At 39.0% G+C, this 27,140-nt stretch overlaps 2 protein-coding genes across 2 annotated transcripts in view; one reads left to right on the plus strand and one right to left on the minus strand.

The window, feature by feature from the left end:
- The window catches only part of LOC127233096 (mucin-16-like), a 138,815-nt gene extending 123,333 nt beyond the window's left edge, over window positions 1–15,482 (plus strand). The window contains 15 exon segments of the mRNA XM_051199507.1: window positions 229–350; window positions 443–501; window positions 632–804; window positions 2,215–2,250; window positions 4,228–4,293; window positions 5,904–6,016; window positions 6,100–6,158; window positions 6,289–6,461; window positions 7,217–7,252; window positions 9,378–9,538; window positions 9,857–9,924; window positions 12,126–12,292; window positions 13,006–13,047; window positions 13,366–13,445; window positions 15,329–15,482. Coding sequence (XP_051055464.1) covers window positions 229–350; window positions 443–501; window positions 632–804; window positions 2,215–2,250; window positions 4,228–4,293; window positions 5,904–6,016; window positions 6,100–6,158; window positions 6,289–6,461; window positions 7,217–7,252; window positions 9,378–9,538; window positions 9,857–9,924; window positions 12,126–12,292; window positions 13,006–13,047; window positions 13,366–13,445; window positions 15,329–15,427 — 1,454 coding nt within the window. The 3' untranslated portion in view covers window positions 15,428–15,482.
- A 3,594-nt stretch (window positions 15,483–19,076) lies between these two features.
- Mbd3l1 (methyl-CpG binding domain protein 3 like 1) lies at window positions 19,077–23,363 on the minus strand. The gene is made up of 2 exons (XM_051200018.1): window positions 23,309–23,363; window positions 19,077–19,727 (listed from the first exon to the last, which is right to left on the minus strand). Exon 2 carries the CDS (start codon window positions 19,707–19,709, stop codon window positions 19,140–19,142), a length of 570 nt encoding a protein of 189 aa, XP_051055975.1. The 5' UTR covers window positions 19,710–19,727; window positions 23,309–23,363; the 3' UTR covers window positions 19,077–19,139.
- Window positions 23,364–27,140: the final 3,777 nt, after the last annotated feature.

The following is a 27,140-nucleotide window of genomic DNA, read 5'->3' on the forward strand; positions in this document are numbered from 1 at the left end:
TTGCTCAGAAGAGAGAACATCTTAAACACAGCTTTGAATAAGTCTGCAGGAAATGTATTCGGGGCATGTTAAGGAAAGGCTATTTCTGTGCTCTTAAGAACTGGTTATGTTCTGACTGACTGATGCTGTGGGATGTGGTAGGAGACTGAAAAACAAGACAAGCTAATGAGAACAGAATTTTTTTCTGGTATCAGTGAATTCACAGTTGTACTTCTTCTGTAGCTGCAGCTATGGGGTACCATCAGCAGATCCTCACAATCAACTTCACCATAACCAACCTTCCATATTCATCAAATATGAGCAATGCCTCAGCTGTGTTCAGCTCAACTGAGAGTGTCCTCCAGCACCTGGTGAGAAGCTTATGCTGCAGCCTGGGGGAGATTGATCCCATATGACCCCTTTATCCACACCTGTTTTGATGTCCCTCCTTGCCCATCCACAGCTTGAACACCTGTTCCAGAATGGCTCCTTCAACTCTAGTTGCAGACTGGATTCCCTCAGGTGAGTCCTCTTTCTGTGCATTAGACAGGAATGACCATTGCTTATAGTTCCCATTCTCATTGCTGCCCATTCCTTCTGCTTCGGAGATACACTATGGCTGTTCTAGAGTCCACACACTCTCTCTTTTCAGGCCTAAGAAGAATGGAACAGCCACTGGTGTGGATGCCATCTGTGCCTTCTACCATGACCCTGCACATCCTTGGATGGACATCCAGGAGCTGTATTCACAGCTGAAAAATCTAACCCAGGGAATCACCCAGCTGGGCAACTACTCACTGGACAAGGATAGTTTATTTGTCAATGGTGCGTATGCTCTGTAATTTGCTACAGGTTATCCACATTCATTATTTATTTTCAGACACTTCTGAGTATATAAAAAATTCTCTGAACTTCAGAGAGATATTTTAAATGTCTTCTTTATGTCTGAATATGCAACAGTCTTTCTCAACACCTTGAGTCTGCATTTTTCTCTGTATTATGATTGATCAAGCCTAAAATGACATTGTCTGTGGTTATGAATATAAGTATTTAAAAAGCAGTTTAATGCCATGTCTTTTTAGAACAACATAATAATTTTCCATGTAGGGCTGATTACCTTCTCAGTCAGAGGTTTTTAGGAGATTTAATATACCAGGAATAATTTACTTTCATTAAACCATTCCCAAATCTAATCTGAAATCAGTTGGATATCCATAATAGTCATGCCACAATTGCACTATTGAACATATCTTACCTGAGAATTTGGTATTGTAACACACAAGGTTCACAGCTAGGTAAAATGTTAATTAGTTTTCTCTCTCAGCATCCTGAACTTCACCTTCTGCTAAAGGTACACCAGTTAGCAGTGACTAAGACTCCAGTTCAGTTCAAGATTGATTAAGTCCTATATATCAGAGTGTTGGTGTCTTGCCTTTCTATCTATTACCCTCACTTCAACAATGAGAACTGAAGATAGGGAGAGTGGAATTCACACAACAGGTTTATTGCTAATTAGAACTTTAATGATCTGAGTTTTGATCTTTTCACTATAATTCTGAAATTGTATACAGTTTCAGAAAGTACACAATTTATATGCATCAATATATTGTCTACTCAACATCAAGCATCTTAGGCAAACATTAAGCAAGATACCAGAGACAAATAAGCTACATATGCAGTTTGTCCCAATGTAAACTACAGTAGGCACAGAATTTTTTAAGTCACTATTTCTTCAACTATAAGTAGGGAAACCATATGTAAAGTACTCAAGAAGCCAGGCAGTGATGGAACACTCCTTTAATCCCACTTGAGAGAGAGGCAGGCAGATCTCTGTGGGTTTGAGTTCCAGCACAGGCTCCAAAGCTACACAAAAAAACCCTGTCTAGAAAAAAAAAGTACTCAATAAACGTAAACTGGATGAATAAATAGAAGAAGAGTAAAAGGGAAGATAATAGTGTAGGTGGATATGTATAAATGGGGACTGAGATATGATACTAAATCTTATGAGAAGCTCTTGTTAGGAACATGTCCTAGATGTGGTAAAGAAATGTTGGATCTGGCTGAAGTGGCAATAAATTCTTGTTCATGTTGGCATTTATGTTAGTTCTTGGAGCATAAATAGTTGCTAAATAATTATATACAAAAACGTGCATCCATATTTGTCCCGTATGTACCATGGCATGGTGTATAGGGCCTTGTTGCTCCTTCCTCTTATGTGTGCCTTTTGTGTTATAGGTTACAATGACCATGGTGCAGAAGGGCTTCCTACAAGTATGTATAAATTTGGCCTATCTAGGTCCTGGTCCACACATTTCTCTTCATTTCTAAAGGAAACTTTTTTATTTAATATTTTTATTATTTTACATATCTATCCCAGTTCCCTTTCCCTCCCGTCCTTCAATACCCTCACAGATACCCCCATCCCATCCCCCATCCACCCTCTAGAGAGGGTGAGGCCTTCCATGAGGGATCATCAAAATCTGTCAAGTCATTTGGAGTAGGTCTGGGCCCTCCGTCCTGCTTCTAGGCTAAGGGAGTATCCCTCCATGGGGAATGGGCTCCCCAAGTCCATTCATGCACTAGGGATACATCCTGGTTCTACTGTCAGAGGTCCCAAAGACTTCCCAGGCCTTCTAATTGAAACCCATGTATACAGAGTCCGGGGTCAGTCTTATGCTGGTTTTCCAGCTATCAGTCTGGGGTCCATGAGCTCCTCCTTGTTCAGGTCAGCTGTTTCTGTGGGTTCTCCACCCTGGTCTTGACCCCTTTGCTCATCACTCCTCCCTCTCTGCAACTAGATTCCAGGAGTTTGGCTCAGTGTTTAGCTATGGGTGTCTGCTTCTGCTTCTGTTAGCTACTGAATGAAGGCTCCAGGATGGCATATAAGGTAGTCATCAATCAAGAACAAGTCAATTTCTTGAAAGGGACTAAGGCCTTAGTGGAAGAAAATTTGCTGTCTCTGGCCTCTTCTTGAAAATCAGTTAAAGTGTTAGATTTTTTTTCTTCACTCCTCTTGGCTGTAGAAAGATGTTTATATAAATGTTGTCTGCAGAATTACAGGGCTGAGTTCAAATGAAGACTGTAATACAGTTTATGTCTTTTAAAACAAATAAAATGTCCCCCTACAGGAGCTTCATTATTAAGTTAAAAATTCTGATGGATACTTAAGAGATTTTCACAAAATTTTCACTTTCTCTTGTTTGGTGACCCATTCCTCTGCCTTTCTTGCTATCCATTTTTTTTCTACTCATTCATCCTCAAGTACCACATTACACTCATATATCTATCCACATATCTACTTGTCTATCCTCCTACCCACTTTTTTGCCCATTCTCATGAATTATCCTCATCCCTTCTACTGTTCACTTGTTAATCCATTTTCATTCCTCACATTCATCCATCAATATTTTGACCCATTGTCTTACTAATCCTTCATTAATAATTCTTTGCTTTCTCTATCTACAAACACATGCATATACCTACCTAACCTTCTATCCAGCTAGACAACCACCCACCTAACTAGACACGTATCCATATGTCTACCTACTTCTACATCTGTCAATTTGTTCATCTATCTATAAATCACCTCCTTCTGTTCATTTGCCTGCTTGGAAATACTTCTGTCTTTTCTTCATGTGTATATGTATCTACTTACCCATCAATTCACCTACTCTCTTATCCATTCATCTATGGTGTGCCTACTCATATATTTACCTACTGACCCCTATGTCTATATATTTATCTATCTATCCATCTGCCAACATTTTCTGTCCAGTTATCTTCTTAGCATTTTCCCTGCAGCCTGTCCTTACTCTCTATAGCCCCACATCCATCCAAATAACCACCCACACCAATCCTTGCATCCATCACCCATATACTTATATACCAACCACATGCATATTTATTTATCTACTCTTTCTTAAATCTTATCTTCCTTCCATCACTCTACCTTGTCTTTATTTTTATTCTTTAATCTGTTTTTACTATTCATTTATCTATCATTCTGCCACTCATGCATTCATCTCTTCCACATTTTTGTCTTCCAGTTCATCTGGCCTGTTTGTTTACCCTCTCCTGCTATCCACTTTCACTATCTTGAATTAGTAACATTCACAGACTTATCCCCCTACATTCAGGCAATCCCTTTACTCTTGTTCATGGGAACGATTTCTATAACATGGAACACTAATGAAATGTTCTCTCATTATGTGAAGTCTCAGTCCATCCTGATGACAATCTTTTCCCCAGCTCCTGAGTCACCCACCACCATCCTGGCTTCTCCATCAACATCTATGCAGCCAGAACCCACAACAGGTATGTTAGAGCTTTTTTCCTATCCTAGCTGAGATTCCCATTCACTACCTAACTTCCACATGTCATTGTAATAATAAAGATGAGTCTAATAATTCAATCTGATGCCTCCCTTCATGCAACCACCAGAGTCTGAATTAATAATTATAATACAGTGAGGTATTTTAGTCAGAGAGGAGCCATATAGCATAATATAAAGAGGGAATGACGTCCTAGAGAATGTTGTACCTGAACTGACTCTCTCAAGATGAGTAGAAGTGACCCAGATAGATAAGGAGTAGAGTCATACTGATAGTATTCCCTCAGTGAGGGCTCAGTGGCTCACAGCAACTTAATGTGAGGGGAGAACAGAGAACTTGGTTTTCCTGAACCAAAAAAGTTCTTCTTCTCATATAGCTTCTATATGTCTAGTTCTGAACTCACAGAGTTGTGCTGGTAGTTGTGGAATGGATAGGTAACTAATGATAAAAGGACATTAAAAACCAGATCAGAAAAAACTTTGAGTGCATAATCAAAAAGATTCACCTTGGGATTGGGGAGTCTGCATAGTGGTTTTCACTCTTGCTAAACAAACATGAGGACTACACTTAAAATCCCAACATGGTAGACATAATCTCAGCACTGGGAAAGATGAGAAAGAGGGCCCCTCTGAAAACTGACAAGCTAGTCTAGTCAATAATGTAACCCTAGGTTCAATAAAAGACCCTGTCTCAATATATAATGATTGTTAGGGATCAAGGAAGATACTTGATATTAATCCCTGACCCCCACATTTACATGTGAGGGCATGCATGTGCACATACACAGAGAGAGAGAGAGAGAGAGAGAGAGAGAGAGAGAGACCCCAACACCACAGTAAAATCAACTTGAATTTAATATTGAAAGTTCAAAGGAGTCATGAGTAATCCTACTCATGGGGAAGTTTTAGTGAGATTTCCATTATATAAAGATTCTTCTGCTGGAGTGCATAGATAACATCCTTTAAACAAAAACAAACAAAAACTAATGGGTATTCTAGCATGTAGAGGATAAGACCTTGCTGTGATGGGGAGCAGAGAGAATTCATGTGAAGAACACTCAGAAAACAGAGTTGGTATGACACGGAAATGTAACGAGTACGGTTTTTCTGCCCGCTGCCGCTAGTCTTGTCCCGCCGCCATGCCGCCAGCCCCAAATAATACACAGAGACTTTGTATTTGGTATTATACTGTTGGCCTGGTTACTTGTTTCTTATCGGCTAGCTCTGCCTTTAATTATTAACCCATTTGTGCTGATCTATGTATTTCTCTTACCAGGGAGCCGACAGCATACTGCTTTCTCCAGACTCTCCATCTTGGCTTTCTTTACTACTTCCTATTTCCTCCTTGTCTCCTAGTCCCTCCTATCTTCCTTTCCTATTGGCCAACAGTGCTTTATTATTAACCAGTATGAGAAACATATACAGAATGACATCTCCCATCACGGAAATGTAGATCTGTTCAGGTTCTTTCAAGGATAGGTACATTGTAGGTAGTCATACAGTGGGAAAGAAGATGGCCTGGTAAGTGCAGGACTTCAGATTTATTCCACATAAACTATAACTTGTGGTTATGCCTCTTCCTCTCTTCCTGTAGCCATGGAGCATTTGAAGACTTTCACACTCAACTTTACCATCTCCAACCTCCCATACTCAGCAGACATGAGCTCAGCCATGTTCAACTCCACTGAGAGGATCCTGCAGCACCTGGTGAGATACTCGCTTTGATAACTTGCAGTTTAATGAGGCCTGTTCCTGCCTCCATTACCTCTTCCCTTGCTTTTCCCTTTCAGCTTGGACCATTTTTCCAGAATGAATCCCTCTACTCAGATTGCAAACTGGTTTCCCTCAGGTAATTCTACTTTTTTAATCCATTTCACAGAAATGATCATCCCCTATTGTGACTCTTTTGCTTGGCCCTGCTTTGGAACTTACATCCATATTAGGTTCTTTCTAATGTCTCTATATCCCTTTCTCTTCAGGTCTAAGAAAAATGGAACAGCAACGGGGGTGAATGCCATCTGCTCCTACCATCATAACCCAGCATATCCTGAGCTTGACATTCAGGAGCTGTACACAAAGCTGAGCCAGCTGATTCATGGAGTTACACATCTTGGCAGCTATATGCTGGACCAGAATAGTCTCTATGTCAATGGTGAGTGTGGTATGTGGTTTGCTATGGAGTGTTTCCAGGCACTTTTTAGTTTTCTCTATACCTGCCAAAGTTACTGGTGGTGTCCTTCTGATCTTACTGTTTCTAGCTTCTCAGAATTTCTTCAAAGAATTGAAAAAGCACACATAAATAAGTAGCAAGAGCTTTTTTTGTTCCTTTTTGTTTTTGTTTGTTCTTTTGTTTTTGTTTTTATATTCTTAAGAAGCAGGAGCTTTAATTCAAAAGCAAAACAAAATATACAGATCAAATAAACTAGAAGGAAGCATCAAGCTGAAGCTAGATTTCCTCAAGAGCCTTGAGTCACTTTCTCACAGCTCTTCCCTTTGGGTCCTGGAGGAGGTTGAATTGTTTTCTAGGTGTGGATTGCAGCTGGCTTTCTGTTTTGTTATATGTAGGTCATATAAACCTTTGTTTACTATGGTTCTACTTTCTAATGATGCATTTTATTTTAATCATATTCATATCTACTCAGGCAGTCATAAGGTGGTATATAGAGAATTTTTCCAAAAGTATACTGGGGCATCTAAAACAAACTGGATAGATTTGTACACTGCTTCTAGTTCATGGATATGTTTGCCCACAAAAGGGGTAAGTAGGTGGTGGCTAGTAAGCTGGTAAGAACTTGTGGTGGTCAACTGACTTATTGCTCCAATGAGAAAGGAATGTGTTTACAGATGGAGTCCCAGGTTGCTAAATTGTTTTTACAAATACTTCACCAATATCTCTGCTTCTTCTAGGTTATACTCACAAGATTGCAGGAACTAGCCCTAGTGGTAAGTGACCCAATCCCAAACCTCCTTCCACTATATTCAGGATGGGAAACAACAGTTCCTGCCCATATCCTCACCATGGAGGAGAGTAGCTAGAAACACAAGATAGGGTATTTCCTGAATAAAAACAAAGTATGAATCCCCTCCATTTATTGGCAGGAATCAGATAAATGATCATTAAATATTAATTGTGTAGATTGGGGTTGTGGTGTGTACATTTGGTCCTCAATATTTGGAAAGATGAGGCAGGAAGATTATTTAAACCAACGGTTTAAACCCATCTTGAGGAACAAGATGTGGTCTTAAAATAAGTTGTTTCAGTGGGTGGATAGAAAATGCTTTATATAAGAAAGGCAGGTCTTTAGCTCATGAACAAGAAAAGCCATCAACAGCCATGATTGGTTGTCCTGAACCTGCATTTACAATGAATATTTCATGACTTTATTCTGTCTCCTTCTCTGTAAAACCAAGTTAGCCTGTATGTTGGTTGTAGAATAATAACCTTCCCTATCACAAAGAGGGCAGATAAATAGCAAGAAATCTAATGTCATCATCTATTTTAAAGTTGATTGTTCCTTTGCTTTTACAATGAAGTAGTACTCCATTGTGGAAATGTACCATATCTTCTTTATCCATTCTTCAGTTGAGGGGCATCTAGGTTGCTTCCAGGTTCTTGCTATTACAAATAATGCTGCAATGAACATAGTTGAACAGATGTCTTTGTTGCATGAATGTGGATCATTCGGGTATATGCCTAAGAGTGGTATTGCCAGGTCCTGTGGTAAACTGATTCCCATTTTCTTGAGGAACCACCATTCTCCAAAATGGCTGTGCACTCCCACCAGCAGTGGAGGAGTGGTCCCCTTTCTCCACCTCCTCTCCAGCATAAGTTGTCATTGGTGTTTCTAATTTTAGCCATTCTGGCATGAGTAAGACGGTATGTTAGAGTTGTTTTGATTTGTATTTCCCTGATAGCTAAGGATGTTGAACCCCACAGACTGGGAAAAGATCTTCACCAACCCTACATCTGACAGAGTGTTGATCTCCAAAATATACAAAGAACTCAAGAAACTAGTCACCAAAATACCAAACAACCCTATTAAAAAATGGGGTACAAAACTGAAGAGAGAATTCTCAATAGAGGAAATCAAAAAGGCTGAAAGACACTTAAGTGCTCAACACCCAGGTTTTTTAATATAAATTTTATTAATGTTTTGAAAAATTCATACTTGCATACAAATTGATGATATTCACTCCTACCCCTCCCTCAACTCTATATATCAGCCCTCATCTTCCACCCCTCCCAAGTTAATATCCTCTTTTGTTTCTCATAACCCACCAAGTCTATTTTATGATGTCCATATATTCATGAATGTGGAGTGACACACTGGAAGGGCCACATTTTACAAAAAAAAAAATGGATTTCCCCTCCCTCATAAGCCTCCAACTGTCAGGCACCTTAGCTGTGGATGGAGGCTTCTCTTCTCCATGCTGGAATGTTTACTGGATTGATCTTCTACAGACCTTGTGATGACAACCACAACTGCTATACAGAAATAATACTATGTCTACCAGATGTTGATTTGCTCCAGTCCTTTCTGACCTCTGGCTCATAAAATCTCTCCACCCTCTGTTCCATAATGGTTCTCAAATCCTCCAGAGGTGGTATATGTGTGATATAGATGTCCCATTTGCTGAGTACTCCAAAACAAATTATCCTCTGTATTTTGATCAGTTATGAATTTCTTTATTAAGTATTGTCAATTTCTACTGTGCAAAAGAACTTCTATGGTGAGGTCTAAAAGTAGCATTAATCTATATGTAGAGAGATATGATTTATAAGGTAGTTTATACTATATAAATTTAGCAGAATAACAGCAGGAGATCATTGCTCCCAGTTTTTTTTATATGAGTATTAGGGTTTCAAACACGGGTCTTCATTCTTGTGAAGTGAGCACAGGCAGACTGAGCCATCTCCTTAACAACCTACATGTAAACTAAGATGAGCTTCCTCCTTGGGTGTCCTTAATAAATAATGAATGGCTGAATGTTTGTTGACAAATAAATTAATATAGAAGTCTTACCTCTCTTTCTCACACTCTCTCACTCGCTCTCACTCTCTCTCTAGACATGAAGCCACCAATTCTTCTGCCAACAGAAATCCCAACAAGTTCCAATTCTCAGCATTTCAACCTCAACTTCACCATCACCAACCTACCCTATTCCCAAGACATAGCACAGCCAGGCACCACCAAACACCAGCAAAACAAAAGAAGTATTGAATATGCGGTGAGAATCATGTTGCTTGTCCAACTTTATTCCCAGGCAGAAACTGACTGTGAACACTGGGTCAGTGGGTAATTTTTTTTTAAATAAGAGTTCTTGAAAACACATTCTTATTCCCACTTATAAATTGAAAAAAAAACAGTAAGAGATTCAATAACTAGGAAAGGGTCCTACAGCTATGCCATGCCCTAGAATAAGACATTCTACGCTTGGGTTTGCATTTGTCGTTGAAAACATAGATTGGGAAGTATCCTTATTAGCTGTCAAATTTGACAATGGAACCTGAGGTTCTGACATAGGAAACATTGTCCTATCTTTCAGCTCAATCAGCTTTTCAGAAACAGCAGCATCAAGAGTTACTTTTCAGACTGTCAAGTTTTAGCCTTCAGGTAAGTGCTGATTCAAGACCTATTGACCCTGAGGACTTCCTTTGCCTCAGACTCATTTTGTAAATGAATATAACCTTGAATTTCTGGTCCTGCTACCTCTACCTCTGGAATAGAGTGCTGGGAGTACAGCCCTATATCATCAAATATGGTAAATTACTAAATCTCTACAGTTTAATAACCATGGGGAACAGTCATAGGACAGTATTGCTCTCCAGTGGCCTTGTCAAGGATAGCAGCCATAATATGGTTTCAAAAAGAGAATGAGGAGGGGGTAGGTTTGGCAGATACCTCAGAAAGTAAAATACTTACCTTGCATGGAGATCTGAGTTTGATCCCTAGAACACATATTAAAAACCTGGCATGGCCTCATATGCCTGTTACCCCAAAGCTGGACAGGGGAGAGAAACTTAAGATGATTTCCTTTTCATAATTTCTTGGTTCCTATTTTAAGGAAGACATTCCATGGCATATAACATTGTTTTCTAAAAGCTAGCACTTTCATACAGCAGGAAGTCCAGCTGTCTTAGAAACTTCGCTGAGTTTGTGAAGCCTGCCAGACATGATGGTGATTGGTAGGTGATGTGTCATGAAATCAAGAGTGTAGAATGATAGCAAATATATATCTGCAATAAAAAATAGAAATATTCAAAGAAGCTAACTTTTATTTAAATAATCTGGATTTCAACATAAAATAGTTGATTTGTAAATGAGAGTAAGACTTGTCAAGAAGCACCATGAAGCCAGGCATGGAGACCTATCTGTAATGCCAGTACTCTGTTTCCTGGAGAATTGGGGTTTCCAATTTGGGAGTTTAAACTTGTTGACAAAACCAACTTTTAAAAGAACTAAACGAGAAACGTGAAAACTCTTTTATTAGACTTTGAGAGAAAAACAGGACAGGCAACAAGGGGTTTCCAGGAAGAGGAGGGAAAGAAAAATCTATGATTGAGTCAGGTTAAGCCTTATAGGTCTTCAAGAAGTATATGAAATGTGTGAGCCACAGGGGATGAAGGAATTCTTCGAAGAAAAACTAAGATGGCTTAGATTGACAAGGAAAGCATGCTTAGGAATTTCGTTGACTTGTAAAGAATAGATAGAAAGGAGAAAAACAATAAGTTTTGAATTAGAACTCAGAAAAGCAAACAGTGAGAATTTGTAAGCAACTGTATCAAAGTACAGACTTCTAGTGAGTCTAAATACATAACTTTATTAGGAGGATAATTGTTCCTTTATTTAGATCTTGCCCTGATTAGATTAACTCTTAAATAGGGAAATAGTGTTATATAATGTTCTTCCCTCTAAGCAGAACAGAATGTCATAGCTCTACCCAGAGACAGAGGTAGAACTCAGAATACATTCTTTTGACCAGAGGGAAGCAACTTTGCCTTAAAGGATTTCAACAAATTATGTTGCCACCTTTTTATATACATTCTAAATTTTAAGGAATGCAAATGTAATTTTTTTGTTTGTTTTTTAGTGTTAAGAAATAAGTCTATAGAATATGATGCTGATTATGAGGGAGGGGACCATCTTCCATGGCCTCCACACCTGCTAATGTCTTTCTTAAGCATTAAATACCAAGGCAGGAGGATCAGGAGTTCAAGGCTAGCCTGGACTACACAGTGGCACCCAATCTCAAATAAATAATCATATGTCCCAAAGTTTTCTTTATTCATCAGATAAATAAGTGACTTCAAGATCTGAGAGTTTCTCTATCGATAAGATATCTGAGTAGATAAAAACACACTTAATATGAATATGATTCCCCAAGATGCTCATGATTACTCCATGTCCTATGGAAAAAGTGTTTGGTGCCTTCAGTAACAAGGTCTTAGTCTGGCTTTGACTTCTGTAAACTGTTTGTAGGCAACCACAGAACCTGTGAATCATGAATGCAGTGGTCCAGTTATATCTAGAAAACACTGTTTCACAGCCCTACTTCCTGACCTCTGGCTTTACATACTTCCTGCCTCATTACACAGGATCACAGGACCCTTTGAGGAAGAGTATAATACAGAAGATTCATTCAGGCTTAGCTACATTTCTATTATAAAGGAGCAGCATGATACAATTAACACCTGTATCAGAAAGTGTAGTTGCAGAATGTTGGACAAAATTCTTCAAGAAAGGGAAAAGCAACAGATAATCTGTCGTAAATGTAGAATAGCAAACACCCTTGTTCATCCTCTGTGCCCTCTCAGGTCTGTCTCCAACAGCAACCACACAGGAGTAGATTCTGTGTGTAACTTCTCACCATTGGCTCGACAAGTGGATCGAGTTTCTATCTACAAGGAATTCCTTCGGATGACACAAAATGGTACCCAGTTGCTAAACTTCACATTGGACCGGAAGAGTGTTCTTGTGGATGGTAAGGCTCCCTGGTCAGTAAAGGCAAAATGATATTCATAGCCATGGGTTTTTAGCTAGATTTCTTCTGTTTTCAGAATAAAATTTGTGATGTCAAATTGATTTTAAAATTTGAATGAAAATGCTAAATGAAACAAGGATAGTAAATGGCAATCATTTGTAATTACTATTTTAATTGGATAAAATACTAATAAACTTAAGCAGTGAATTATTATACTATTCTGTCTACTTTTCTGTATTTCTGTTAAGTTTTATTTAAATGAATAGCCAGGCAGGATGATGAATGTCTTTTGTCTAAGTTCTATGGAGGCAGAGATAGGCAGAGCTCTGTGAGTTGAAGGCCAGCCTAGAATAAATAGTGAGTTCCAGGCCAGCTAGGGCTATATAATCCTGTCTCAGAGATCCTGTCTCAGAGAAATAAAAATTTTTAAAAATAAAGCATGGCTGGGGATATATCTCAGTGGTACATAACTCTCTCCCCATGTCCAAGAGCCTGGACTTTATACCTAGACTCAGAAAGTAAAAAAGATGTCATAGAACATGCCTTTAATCCCAGCACACAGGAGGCAGAGGCAGAGGCAGGTGGATCTCTGAGTTTGAGGCCAGCCTAGTCTACAGAGCAAGTTCAAGGACAGCTAAGGTCTACACAGAGAAACCCTGTCTTGAAAACTCAAAAAACCATTCTCATGTGCATTCTTTTTTATTTATTTCCAGGGTATTGTTCAAGCAGGGATGATGATGTGATAAAGAATTCTGGTGAGTTCCAGACTAGTCCATATCTGGGGTATCATCAGGAGCATCTTCTTTGTAACTCTGTTATCAAGTGCTGTATGCAGAGGGTCATGGTGAAAGAGGGTCGACCCATGGCAGGGACTGATAAGGTAGAGAGGACACACATTAGGGTTTTTGTCCTGTTGGAAGCCCACACAAAAAGAAGTGTGAGGCAGATTCATATGAAATTGAGGCACTAAGCTCTCTCCACAAGATTCATACCCATCCTCAGACCACTTAGAATTCAGGAAGGATTGCCAGGAGATGGCAATAGGGAATTCATTCCAGTATTTGTCTTCCTAGGTCTTCCCTTCTGGGCTATCATTCTCATCTGCTTGGCAGTACTACTGATACTCATCACATGCCTGATGTGCTGTTTCCTGGTGAGCAAGAAAGTGTGGGGGGGAGGGGTACTGTATTCTCAATATTGAATTGTTAAGAAGTTTTAAACAGGCAAGCACCATACAGCACTTCGTTGGTCTAGGATGGACCTAAGATGTGACATATATGTCACATAAATGACAATCTTCTCCAAAATGATGCTTCCTGATGCCATTGTATCCATCTAAGCTTATTTAAATATTGTCGATGATGTTTGTATAATGGCATTGCATTCATAAAATAAGGCCTTAATCTTATACAGTATATGACTGTCCATTATACATATACAAGTCCTTTACTGGTGATGATTTATGAACATTTTCTTTTAGACTGCATGCAGCTGGCCCTTTTAATCCCTCTCTTCTAATTTTACTGTTAATTATGTTTGTTTGTTTGTTTGTTTGTGATTTATTGCTTTTAACCCAGGCTGGCTTCTTCACTGAGTAGTTAAGGAGGATCATGAGTTCAAGAACTCCCTACCAGTTTCTGCCTCCCAAATAATGGGAGGACCATGCTCACTATATATTTTATTTTTATTTGACAAATAATGTGTATTTGTATGAGTTGCAAGGTATGCATTAAGAAATTACTAAATCAAGTAAATATCATCATATCATTTTGGGTGGTATGAATCTTACTCTGGGTATTTCTTAAATATGTATTACATTAACTGTAGTCAGCATGTTCCTTAAAATTCTAACACTAGGCATTAGTGAAATGCCATGACACAGCAGCATAAATAAAACAAGGGAGAACTGGGATCGATATGTAAAATGAGAAAAAATAATAATAATAATAAAGAGAATACCTATCCAAAGACTTGTACAAAAATGTACATAAATACCTTTTCAGTCCTAGCCAAACTTTTAAAAAAGAAAAGAAAAATGAACTCAACCCAAAAACAAACTAGTTCCATTTCCATCAAGAGGTATATCTCAACAATTGAATACTATTCAATAATTTAAAAAAAAATGAATGGTTGATCTGTAGAGGCAGAAATCAGCCCAGAGATTTCTGGAATCATAGTTATGTTTGCAAATAGGAAGCATTATGATGAAGTCGAACACAGTTGGAGATGATGAATGGGTGTTTCTCATCGCCTTTCTGAGTGATAACTTAGGGAGTTGTCATAAAAATCAAATAATTTATTTCTTCTTGAAACAGAATTTCACTATAAAGCTCATGCTAGTATTAAGAATCTTCTTAAATCAACTTCCTAATTGCGAGGAGTAGAGAGACATATCACTATGCCTCACTAAATCATTCACTTTAAATGTGTTGACTTTATTACATGTCAGTTATTTCTCCTTTAAGATAGAAAAAATGACAGTGGGGAGGAAGCCCAGAAATTGAGCTGAGAATAAAATGAGAAAAGAATATTGGGAGAAAAAAATTATAAATCAGCTAGGTAGTTAGAAATACATAAGATAGATGATGGATAGTCGATTCATACTGCTAATTGACAGGATATACAGATGGTTGATAGTAACTATATAGATAACAGACAATACATTATGAATACATGATAGATAGATGATAGATTCATAAATGATTGCAAGATGACAGATAATTCAGAGACAAATGGTGACACAAGCAGAGAGTAAATTAATGATGCATGGTAGAGAATCCTATATAAGACTTATAGCTAAGTGTTAAATGAATATTAATAAATTAATTCAGAAATGGAAATAAGAGATATATGGGTGGAGTATTAATTAAGACTAGAGGGGGAAGAAGGCATTTTAAGGGAGAAACCCAAATAGAAAAAGGAAGAAAAGAGATATAAGAAACATCAGACCTCTGGCTTTGGCCATGTTTTCCTTCGTGATCTCCTGTATCTGGGGTCTGGCTAATTTATTCTTATGGCTTCTCCTGACCTTCACAGGTGACTATCTGCAGAAGAAAAAAGGAGGGAGACTACCAGGTTCAACGTCATCGCCTAGGTTACTACCTGCCTCACCTAGACCTGAGGAAGCTCCCATGACTCCACCTACCAGGGGTACTTTCTCCCTAGCAGGGTCCAAAGAATAAACCACATTGGTCAGATTCAGAACCTGTGACTTTCTTGACTTTATCCCTGAGGATGTCCCTGGGGATCAAGTGAAAAGTGTTCCTCTTTTATTAAGTCCTGATGGAGACTGTTAGTTATGGTCTGTGGCCTCATAGTACATCATGCTTCAGGCACAGCAGGTTTTGTGAAACTGGTTGTAGCAGCTACTTTTTTGCTGCTAAAACAAAATTCCTGACAACAGCATCTTAAAGAATGGTTTAAGCCAGGTGCTGGTAGCACACACCTTTAATCCCAGGAGTTGGGAGGTAGAGGCAGGCGGATCTCTGTGAGTTCAAGGCCAGCCTGGACTAGCGAGCTAGCTCCAGGACAGCTAGAGCTGTTACACAGAGAAGCCTTGTCTTGAAAGAAAAAAAAAATGGTTTGGTTAGGCTTACAGTTCCAGAGGGACACAGTCCATTATGGTAGGGGAAAGGTGGTGGCCAAAGCAGGCACCAAGCTGGTCATATTACAGAGGATGTTAGTGGGGGGCCAGGTTATAATATCTCAGAGCCCATAACTCTATGCAACTCTTCTTCCAGAAAGGTTCCATTTCATAACTCTCCCACAACCAGCTGGAGAGACAAAGTGGTTAAATATGTGAGACTGTAAGGAACAGTCTACATTCAAACCACATCAGTGTAGAAATTGTTGGATCCCCCAAAGTAGAGTTACAATGTGTTGTAAGCAACCAGATGTGGATGCTGAAGATTGAACTTTGGCCATCAGAAAGAATAGTGTGCACTTTTAACATCTATCCAGTTTGAAAATTATAAGTGCTGCAATTGGAGTGGGGGGTAGGAGAAGAAAGGGGATTTGTTAGAATGGCTTACAGACTGTGGTCCAGTTAACACAATGGCTGTCTACCAATTGAAGGTCTAAGAATCCAGTACTCGTTCAGTCCACAAGGCTAGATGTCTTCAGTATATGCCAGCATCCTGAGTAGGTTGTAATGCCAATGAAGGAATGGACTTGATAGTGAAAGCAAGAACAAGAAAAAAGACAGCAAGCTTCATTCTTCCAAGTCCTTTACACAGGCTGAAGGTGTGGCCCACATTAAAGGTTTATCTTCCCACCTCAAAGATCCAGAATAGAATGAGTTAATTAAGGAAAAGAATCCCTCAGAGATGTGCCCAGCCATTTGGGTTTTAGTTAATCCCATATGCAATCAAGTTGACAACCAAGAACAGCCTTCAAAACCTGTAAGGACAAAGCACTACATAATTCTGTGACGTTCCGTGTAGCTCTGTAGTCTGTGCTTGCAACTATGGCCCCCAATACACACCTCTACCGTCTCAGGTGCTGGTACTATAAAAGCCTATGTCAGCAGGTCTGCCTAATTCCATGACATATGCAATAACTCCTGTTGACCTTAAGCAAAATAAGTTTGACATAAAAAGAAATATGCAATCTGGGGCCACAGCCTAGTGGGTAAATACTGGGCAGACATGGAGTTTGAATTCTACAATCTGGACACAGTGGAATGTGTCTGAAATCCCAGCACTACTGTGAGGAAATAGGAAAGAAGCCAGAGAGTCCATGGAAGATTATGGGCTTGAGATCCTGTCTCAAATAAGATGAAAGGTGAAGATCAACACATGAGTTTGTCCTCTGAAATGTTCTGTGGTACACATTTAACACACACACACACACACACACACACACACACACACACGGTGGTGGTAGTTGACTTCATGATACAGCTTTATGGAGTCTTTCAAAATCAGATATGTGAAAATAGACAATAGAATGATTGTAACTATGGACAGTAGTGAGCACAGACAGATGCAGATTAGAGAGCACAAAACTAGTTATGTAGACTATATCCAGAGCTCTAATGTGCAGTGTAGGATTCCAATCAGTAACACCATGCTATATAATGGAAATTGATTAAGCCAGATCCTACATGTTTGTACTACCCGTGAGATTGTAACTAGATCAGGGTATTCGTCTCCACTGTCAGCTTGAGTGGTCCTAGAGTTACCTAGAGGACAAAATTCCGTATATGTCTATGAGTATATTTTCATAGTTTAATTGAGGAAAGAAGCTCCATCGTAAACATGACTGGTACTATCCTGAAGTCTCAGGCTGAATATGAAGAAAAAATGGAGGGAGAAGTGACTAGAACCCCAGCATTGCCTTACTGTTTCCCTGGCTACAGATACAATGTGAGCAGTTGCCTCATATTCCTGCATCCAAGTCTCCTCACTGCTCCCTCGAACTGTAAAGCAAAATAAACACTTTTCTCAAGTTGCTTTTGACATGTCTTTCATTAGTGGTTGGAAAAGTGATACATGATAGTTGTTATTCTTGTTACATATGCATATCAAAACACTGTATCATATACCTTTATACAGAAAAATATAGTACCTGTGTCAGGGAAACTTTTCTTTTACAGCAGACAGACATCATTACAGAAAGCCACAATGAATCAAAATGCAGTTGTGGAGTCCAGTCCCAATGGGTACACATACAACTTAACTTCTGAACCTAAGGTTCAGGCATCATTGCTAAGGGACAGAAAGACTGTAAAGAGAAAAAATTAAAATCCAGGGAGTTTTCTGTGAGATTGTGCCTCCTAGGAATGTCATAGGCCACAACAATTTTTAAAACATAGTAAGTAAAATACAAGAATGTTAGGTAACTAGTAAATTATGGCTTGGAAGTAGAGTACCTGGTGCTCTTCCAGAGGACCTGGGATTAAAGCTTTCCCAGAAGCTGTATGACAGCTCCCAACAGCCTCTAAGTCTAGTTCCAGGGTATCCAATGGGCATCAACACACATACCATTCACAGATATACATGCAGGTAAAACATGCATAACATATACATAAACATTTTAAAAAATAAAATAGTGAATGAATATAGGACTATAAAGAGCAAAAGAAAAATCTTTTCTCATCTCAGTTTCTCTTCTCAAAAACAAATTACTGAGGCTGGAGAGATAGCTCAATACCTAAGAGCATTTAAAACTCTCTCAGAGGGTCCAAGTTTGGTTCCCATAACCATTGTATGATAGCTCACAACTGCCTATAACTAGAGTTTCTGGGAATACAATATCCTCTTCTTCTGTTCACTTCATGCACTTGTTCTCATATGCACATAACACACACAGACACATAAATTAAAAGTAATTTGTTATGTTTACACCTCTATGTATGCCTATGTATCGTGTGTGTGTGTGTGTGTGTGTGTGTGTGTGTGTGTGTGTGTGTGTGTTTTCCATAGAGATAAGGAAAGAGCAATTGGATCCCCTTGGAATTGAAATTATGGACAGTTGTCAACTGCTATGTAGATGGTGGGAATTAAATTTGTATCCTCTGGAGAGCAGCCAGTGCTCTTAATCATTGAGCCATCTCTCCAGCCTCTAAAATAATTTTAAAAAATAAAAATTACTGGCTGTGTGATATAGCTCTATGGTAGAGCATTCTCCCGGTATGAGTGGGAAGTTGGGGTCAATCTTCAACACAGAGAAAGAGGTGAGTATAGGAGAACAATCATTTGCACTTTTTGCATTGCACAAAGAATTTTAACAAAGTATTGCCAAGTTTAAATCTTCAAAGTAACAACAAAAAGACACTGCAAAGAAGTGTTAAAACAAGTCTGCATTTCATCTGCAGTACCTGCTCCCCTGCTCCCCATCCCTGTGTTTATAAGTTTGCCTTCCTTGACTCCCTCATTTTCTCTGCCTCGTTGGCTAGCCTGTGTGCAATCAATGCACCTGCCAGTCTTTCTCTTGCTATTTTCACTTTCCTTTCCTGGTTGCTAATATCTTCTTCAGTGACGAGAAACTGATTGCAAAAGGTCCGTGGGATACCTGCTTCTGGAATCATCTCCACCAAATGCGAAGATGACTTATGGGTGGGCATGGGCCTGGAGTCAATGCTGTTGGCTTGAGTCTCTGAAACAGAGGCATCTGTGCCTCTAGGTGTAAGGTCTTGCAATGCTTTGGTGAGATCTGAAGTGCTCAAAAGTTCTCCTACACTGCTGTAGGCCTGGAGTCCTTGCAGTCTCTTCTGCCAGCAGACTTGTTGGGGCTTGTCCAAGGTCTCCTCCCACTGATGATATCTCACCTCATTGCACTGATGGGATGTGATTCTAGTGACTGGCCTCTTAAATGTATAACTGGACATCCTCAAGGGGATTGAGGTGTTTAAACAGGCCTTTGGCTTTGATATGTTCTCATAGTCACGTTGCTTCCTCTGTGAAGCCTTGCCCATCTGACTCCTTTCTTAATCCTATAAGCATGTCAGAAAATTGCATTAATGTGATGCAGGTTGCCTCCTTATATTTTCTATGTGATACTTATCAATTATCAGTGTCGCTTTTAACTTCCACCATCCCCCTCTCTCTGGTGATGGATTTGACCTGTATTCAAGGACATCATCCAACAGATCTAAGTTTAGCACAGAAAGCTCAAAGTCCAAACTCCCCAACCACTTGGCAAAACTCCCTCCTTGCTTGAGTGTATTTTTATTCTCTCTGGATCAACTGCCAACTGCTTGAGTTCTCATATTCCCTGTCATGACACACAGTTCCCATTCTTCCTCTAAGTATCTAATTTTGCCATTCTTCTGTGATATTTGATGAATTTGTTATTAGCCACATGGCTTTCATAGCTCCTTTGACATTTAAATAAAAGTGAAATTAGATCATAAGAGCTAGAGGTTGGGAAAGAGTGCTATGGAAAAAGCATTTCCTGGACACAACAGGAACACTGCAGTCAGGAACTCACAGACACTCTAATTACTTGCAGAAAACCTGTACAAGACCAGGCCAGCCAACATTCCAGAACAGATATGAGAGAAGCTCATGGCAGCTGATACTGCTAAGGAAGGAACAGTGAGTTTTCCTCAGAATGTGGACTCTGATTGGTTGCTTCAGTGGATGGCCCTACACCCATGCACATACTGGAAACACTAATAAGTTTCAGTAGGTTCAAAAAGAAGGACGTGGAGTTGGAAGAAGAAGTGGTGAGGGTATCTGGGTGAAGCTGGGGGATAAAATGGAAGACGATATGATCAATACATTTCATACATGTATGAAACTTTCAAATAATAAATATGTATTTTTAAAAAATTAATACCAACAATATCACTCCTGAAGAATCACTACAAGACCTGAGAAAAAGAAAAGAAGGAAGGAAGGAGGAAGGATGGGAGGAAGGAAGGAAGAAAGGAAGGAAGGACGAATACTCACTACCATATTTTTATTCTAGTAGGTTGTTTTTCTAGAATGTATGTAAGAGTACACGGCACATAACTATTTCTCAAAAACAAAAGATGAGTCTGGAACACTTCTATCCCTTTTATCTACTAAGTATTTATTAATATACATTAACTACACAAAAGGGCTTCACTGTGGCACTTCCATATTCACAAATAATGTACTTTGATCATAGACACCACAGCTACTGCTCTTTATTATGCCTCTTCTCCCTCCTCCTTTTCTGATCTTCCCTTCTGCTTCTATCATGTTTCCCCCTTTCATGTTATTTAAAACACACATCCCATGTAGAGGTGGCTCTGAAGGGAAGGACCCTTACAGATGAACCTGATAACCTGAGCATCAGCTCCCATGAGCTGTTCTCTGGCCTCCACATGCTCGTCATGGCAAACATATCTACACCCAAATACATAAAAGGACACAAATATTAAAGTTGCTTTAAATATAGTTTCCACATGAGAGGGAATATGGTATTTGTCTTTTCTTTGGGGTGTGTATGGGTAGAATGTGCATGTGCTATGTCTTTGTATGTGTGTGTGCGTATGTACATGTGTGCCTGTGAAGGCCTGGGGTTGATGTCATTTATGTTCTGGAATAGACTTATACTCTATTTATTTATTTATTTATTTATTTATTTATTTATTGAGGCAGTGTCTCTCATTGAACACAGAGCTCACCAATTCTGAGCAGTCTAGCTGAGGAATCCAACTTACCCCTGAGATCTATTATTTCCTCAGTGCTGGGATTGCAGGTGGCCACTGCCCATTTGGTTGTTTTGGTTGTTTTGCTTTTGTCTTTCAATATATTTTATTTTTGAGATTATATCATCTCCCTTCTCCTTCCTCCCACCAAGCCCCCATATGCCCCTCCTTTCTCTTTTATAAATTCTTGACCCCTTTTTTATTCATTGTTGTTGTCTACCTACCCATATATATGTACATTCCTAAATATTATCTGCCTTTTATGTGGGTTCTGGGGATTCAAACTCCAATCCTCATAACTGCACAAAGTGTTTTATCCACTGAACCATCTCCCCAGCCTAGTATCTGTCTTTCCAAGTCTGACTTCTTCCACTCAGTATGTTGGTCTCTAGTTCTAGTCACTGTCTTGCAAATGGTACAGTTTCATTCTGCGTTATGGCTGAATAACAGTCTATTGTGTAGGGGCTGACTATAGAGCTTAGTTGGTAGAGTTTTTGCCTCGTGTGCACAAAACCCTAGGTTTGATCTCATTAAAACTGAGTGTGATGATGTTGGTTGATAATGATAGCACCTGGGATACAGAGACAAAAAAGTCAAAAATTTAAGGGCATCTTCAGCTACACAGTGAGTTTGAGATCAGCCTATGCTACATAGGCTGTCACAAAACCCTGTCACAAAAATTAAAATTTCAATTGCCTATATAAACCACATTTTCTTTAACCATTCATATGATGATAGACATCTGGGCATATTCTATAATTTGACTTCTGTAGGAATTGTTCTTTTAGATTAACATACTAAATAAAAACATTTACGAAGAGTATGATCATGTGATATATATATATATATATATATACTATATTGTGATTATAATTAGCATTTTAACTATCTTAGTATTTATCATTTCCTTTATTGGGGGAGCTTCAAATTTCTTTTTCCTAGCTTTTTACCATATGTATGAAATATTGTCAACTACAGTCACATGCTCATAGAATGTAAGAACTGACTCTTGAAGCATAACTTTACCATTATCCAAGTACCCTCCTCCTGATCCCATATCCATACTCAGTTTTACAGTCTGTGGTCTCAATAATTCCACTGGTATTACTGAAAAAGTCTTTTCCATTTAGCTTATCTACCTTGTAAAACTTCAAATTAGGAAGATTGCCATCATCACCATACCACAGTTATTGCTTGCCCTATGATACCTATTGGAAGAAAAAAACACAACATACTATTTTGGTGCAACTATAAATACAAAATATTTAGAAATAACATGGAAAAAAGTCATAATACCTGGGCATTTATGTGTTATGAGTCACTGAATCTCCCTTAAGCCTGTTTGATTCTTTTTCCACATTTACTTTTTGTTATTTCCACTTCTTATTGCTGTGATAAAATGCCCTGACAAAAGCAGTGGATGGAAAATGAGCTTATTTGGCTTACAATTGCATATAATAGTCCATCACTGCAAGGGAATGAGAGCAGGCTTTACATGCACTCAAGATCAGAGGAATAAAACCCTCACACTCTTACACAGTCAAATTCCCTTAAAACTTCCCCAGTACTTCTTGGAGAAACTATAAATATATCTAGTTGACATATTTACACGTATGTTAGACTGTAAATTTCTTCCAGGTATGTTGCTAGTTCCTTTGTCTCCTGATCTGAGATTTTCCCATCTTCCTGTTTAGTAACCTCATGCCCACAATGCACCAATAAGTCCCTCAATCTTCAATGTCTCTTTCTCTATAGAATCCTTCCTTCAGCATTTACTGCCTACATTTCTCTGAGCTACATAGAAAGCCCTTGCCTAACCTCCTCTGTCCCTTCCTCTTAGCACAAGCTGCTCAAAAGAGACATCTGTATTATGTTTTTCTGGAACATCTTACCTCCAACCAGCTCCTCAGACTACTTGGAACCTTCATATGGCGTGATCATTCTGTGGCTCTTTCCCTTGAAGACGTCACAATGACCCTTTGTTGTTACATCCAAAAGGAACTTTTCACATAATAATTTTTAAAACAGATTCTGGCTGTACATAATCTTTGTCAGCCTTCAACCTGTTGTATAACCCAGGCTAGCCTTGGAGTCGCTATCCTCCTGTCTAAGCCTCAGCCTTTAAAATGACTTATCACACCAACATAATTATCCTGACTACAGAGATAAAATTCACCACATACATTAATATGTGCTATTAACAGAAAATACAAACTTAATTATTAGAATGTATTTTTAATATAATTTTTTATTTAAATTAGAAACAAGCTTATTTTACATATCAATCCCAGTCCCCACACCCTCCCGTTCTTCTCTGTCCCCCCCCCACCCACCCACCAACCCCCATCCCATCCACATTCTGCTCCCCAGGGAAGGTGATGCCTTCCATAGGGAGTCTTCAAAGTCTGTCATATCATTTGGAACAGGGCCCAGGCCCTCCCCCATGTGTAGAATGTGTTTTTATGTAAATGACTATAGAAATAATAATGGCTATGTATTAAAATTTTGATGGGTTTTTATATTGTCAGCATAAACAAATGATGTCTTAAGATCAGTATATTTAGACTCCCTGGGTTGGCCCCTGATCCTGCTGCTCCTGTCTCAGGTCCCCATTGAGAGCACCCTTGGAGCTCTGATACACCCCCACCCATCTCCACCGCCAGCCTACCCCCCCTACCCTGTCCCCTACCCCACCCATGGTCCTGCTGCTCTGGTTGAGCACTGGGACAGAGGGTGGAGCCAATAGTCCACCCTACTTCGGACTTTCTAATATTCAACGAGAATGAGGATACAACATACCCGAACTTATGGGACACCTTGAAAGCAGTGCTACGAGGGAAGTTCATTGCACTAAGTGCCCATATGAAGAAAACAGAGGATAGTCACATAAGAGAATTAACAGCCCAACTGAAAACCTTAGAACAGAGAGAAGCGAATTCACCCTGCAGGAGTACACACCAGGAAATAATCAATTTGAGGGCTGAAATCAACAAAATAGAAACCAGGAAAACAATACAAAAAATCAATGCAACAAAGAGTTGCTTTTTGAGAAAATCAACAAGATAGACAAACCTTTATCCAAACTAACGAAAAAGCAGAGACAGAACATGCAAATTACAAAATCATAAACGAAATGGGGAACATAAAAACAGAGGAAATCCAGACATACTTTGAAAATCTGTATTCCACAAAAAATTGAAAATTCAAAGGAAATGGACAAGTTTCTGGATAACTATCACTTACCAAAATTAAATCAAGAACAGACAAACAACTTAAATAGACCTATAACCCGCAATGAAATGGAAGCAGTCATTGAAAGCCTTCCAACCAAAAAAAGTCCAGGGCCAGATGGATTCAGTGCAGAATTCTACCAGACATTCAAGGAAGAACTAATACCACTACTCCTCAAACTCTTCCACAAGATAGAAACAGAAGATTCATTGCCAAACTCTTTTTACCAGGCCACAATAACTTTGGTACCCAAACCTCACAAAGACACAACTAAGAAAGAAAACTACAGACCGATATCCATGATGAACATCGATGCAAAAATACTCAATAAAATAATGGCAAACCGAATTCAAAAATACATCAGAGAAATCATCCACCATGATCAAGTAGGCTTCATACCTGGATTGCAGGGATGGTTTAACATACGAAAATCTATCAACGTGATCCACCATATAAACAAACAGAAAAAGAAAAACCATATGATCATCTCCCTAGATGCGGAAAAAGCCTTTGACAAAATTCAACACCCTTTCATGATAAAGGTCTTGGAGAGGTCAGGGATAACAGGAACATACCTAAACATAATAAGAGCAATATACAGCAAACCAACTGCCAACATCAAACTGAATGGAGAGAAACTTAAACCAATTCCTCTAAAATCAGGAACAAGACAAGGCTGTCCTCTCTCTCCATATCTCTTCAATATCGTACTAGAAGTTTTAGCTAATGCTATAAGACAACAAAAGGAGATCTAGGACATCCAAATTGGAAAGGAAGAAGTCAAACTGTCTCTATTTGCAGATGATATGATAGTTTACATAAGCGACCCAATAAACTCTACCAGGGAACTCCTACAGCTGATAAACACCTTCAGCAAACTAGCAGGATACAAGATAAACTCAAAAAAAAATCAGTAGCCCTATTTTTTTCAGACGACAAAGAGGCAGAGAAAGAAATCAGAGAAACATCACCCTTTACAATAGCCACAAGCAACATAAAGTATCTTGGTGTAACACTTACCAAACAAGTAAAAGACCTATATAATAAGAACTTTGTGACTCTAAAGAAAGAAATTAAAGAAGATAGCAGAAAATGGAAAGATCTCCCATGCTCTTAGTTAGGTAGGATTAACATAATAAAAATGGCAATCTTACCAAAAGAAATCTACAGATTCAATGCAATCCCCATTAAAATCCCACCACAATTCTTCACTGACCTTGAAAGGATAATAATCAACTTTATATGGAAAAACAAAAGACCCAGGATAGCCAAAACAACCCTATACAATAAAAGAACATCAGAAGGCATCACCATTCCTGACTTTAAGCTCTACTACAGAGCTATATAGTTCTGAAAACAGCCTGGTATTGGCATAAAAATAGACAGGTAGACCAATGGAATCGAATTGAAAATCCTGATATTAATCCACGCACCTATGAACACCTGATTTTCGAGAAAACAGCTAAAATTATACAATGGGGCAAGGACAGCATCTTCAACAAATGGTGCTGGCACAATTGGATGAGGGTGTGTAGAAGACTGCAGATAGACCCATGTCTGTCGCCAAGCACAAAACTCAAGTCCAAATGGATCAAAGACTTCAACATCAATCCAGCCACATTGAACCTCTTAGAAGAGAAAGTAGGAGGTACCCTTGAACAAATTGGTATAGGAGACTGCTTCTTGAACATAACTCCAGGGGCACAGACACTGAAAGAAACAATTAATAAATGGGACCTCTTCAAACTTAGAAGCTTCTGTAAGGCAAAGGACACAGTGGACAAGACCAAACAGCAGACCACAGACTGGGAAAAGATTTTCACCAATCCTATATCCGACAAAGGGATGATCTCCAAAATACACAAAGAACTCAAGAAACTAGTCAACAAAACACCAAATAACCCTATTAAAATATGGGGTACAGAACTGAAGAAAGAATTCTCAATAGAGGAAATCAAAAAGGCTGAAAGACAGTTAAGAAAATGCTCCACATCCTTAGCTATCAGGGAAATGCAAATCAAAACAACTTTGAGATACCATCTTACCCCTGCCAGAATGTCTAAATTAGAAACACCAATGATGATTCATGTTGGAGAGGATGTGGAGAAAGTGGAACACTCCTGCACTGCTGGTGGGAGTGCAAACTCACACAGCCATTTTGGAGATCGGTATGGCGGTTCCTCAGGAAAATGGGAATTAGTTTACCAAAGGACCTGGCAATCCCCCTCTTAGGCATATACCCAAAGGATTCACATCCATGCAACAAAGACATCTGTTCAACTATGTTCATAGCAGCACTATTTGTAATAGCAAGAACCTGGAAGCAACCTAGATGCCCCTCAATTGAAGAATGGTTAATGAAGATGTGGCACATCTACACAATGGAATACTACTCTGCAGAAAAAAAATAATGGTATCTTGAAATTCGCAGGCAAGTGGATGGCACTTGAAGAAACCATCCTGAATGAGGTAACCCAGTCACAAAAAAGAGGA

This window comes from Phodopus roborovskii, unplaced genomic scaffold (genome assembly GCF_943737965.1).
Source record: "Phodopus roborovskii unplaced genomic scaffold, PHOROB, whole genome shotgun sequence".
Lineage (NCBI taxonomy): Eukaryota > Metazoa > Chordata > Mammalia > Rodentia > Cricetidae > Phodopus > Phodopus roborovskii.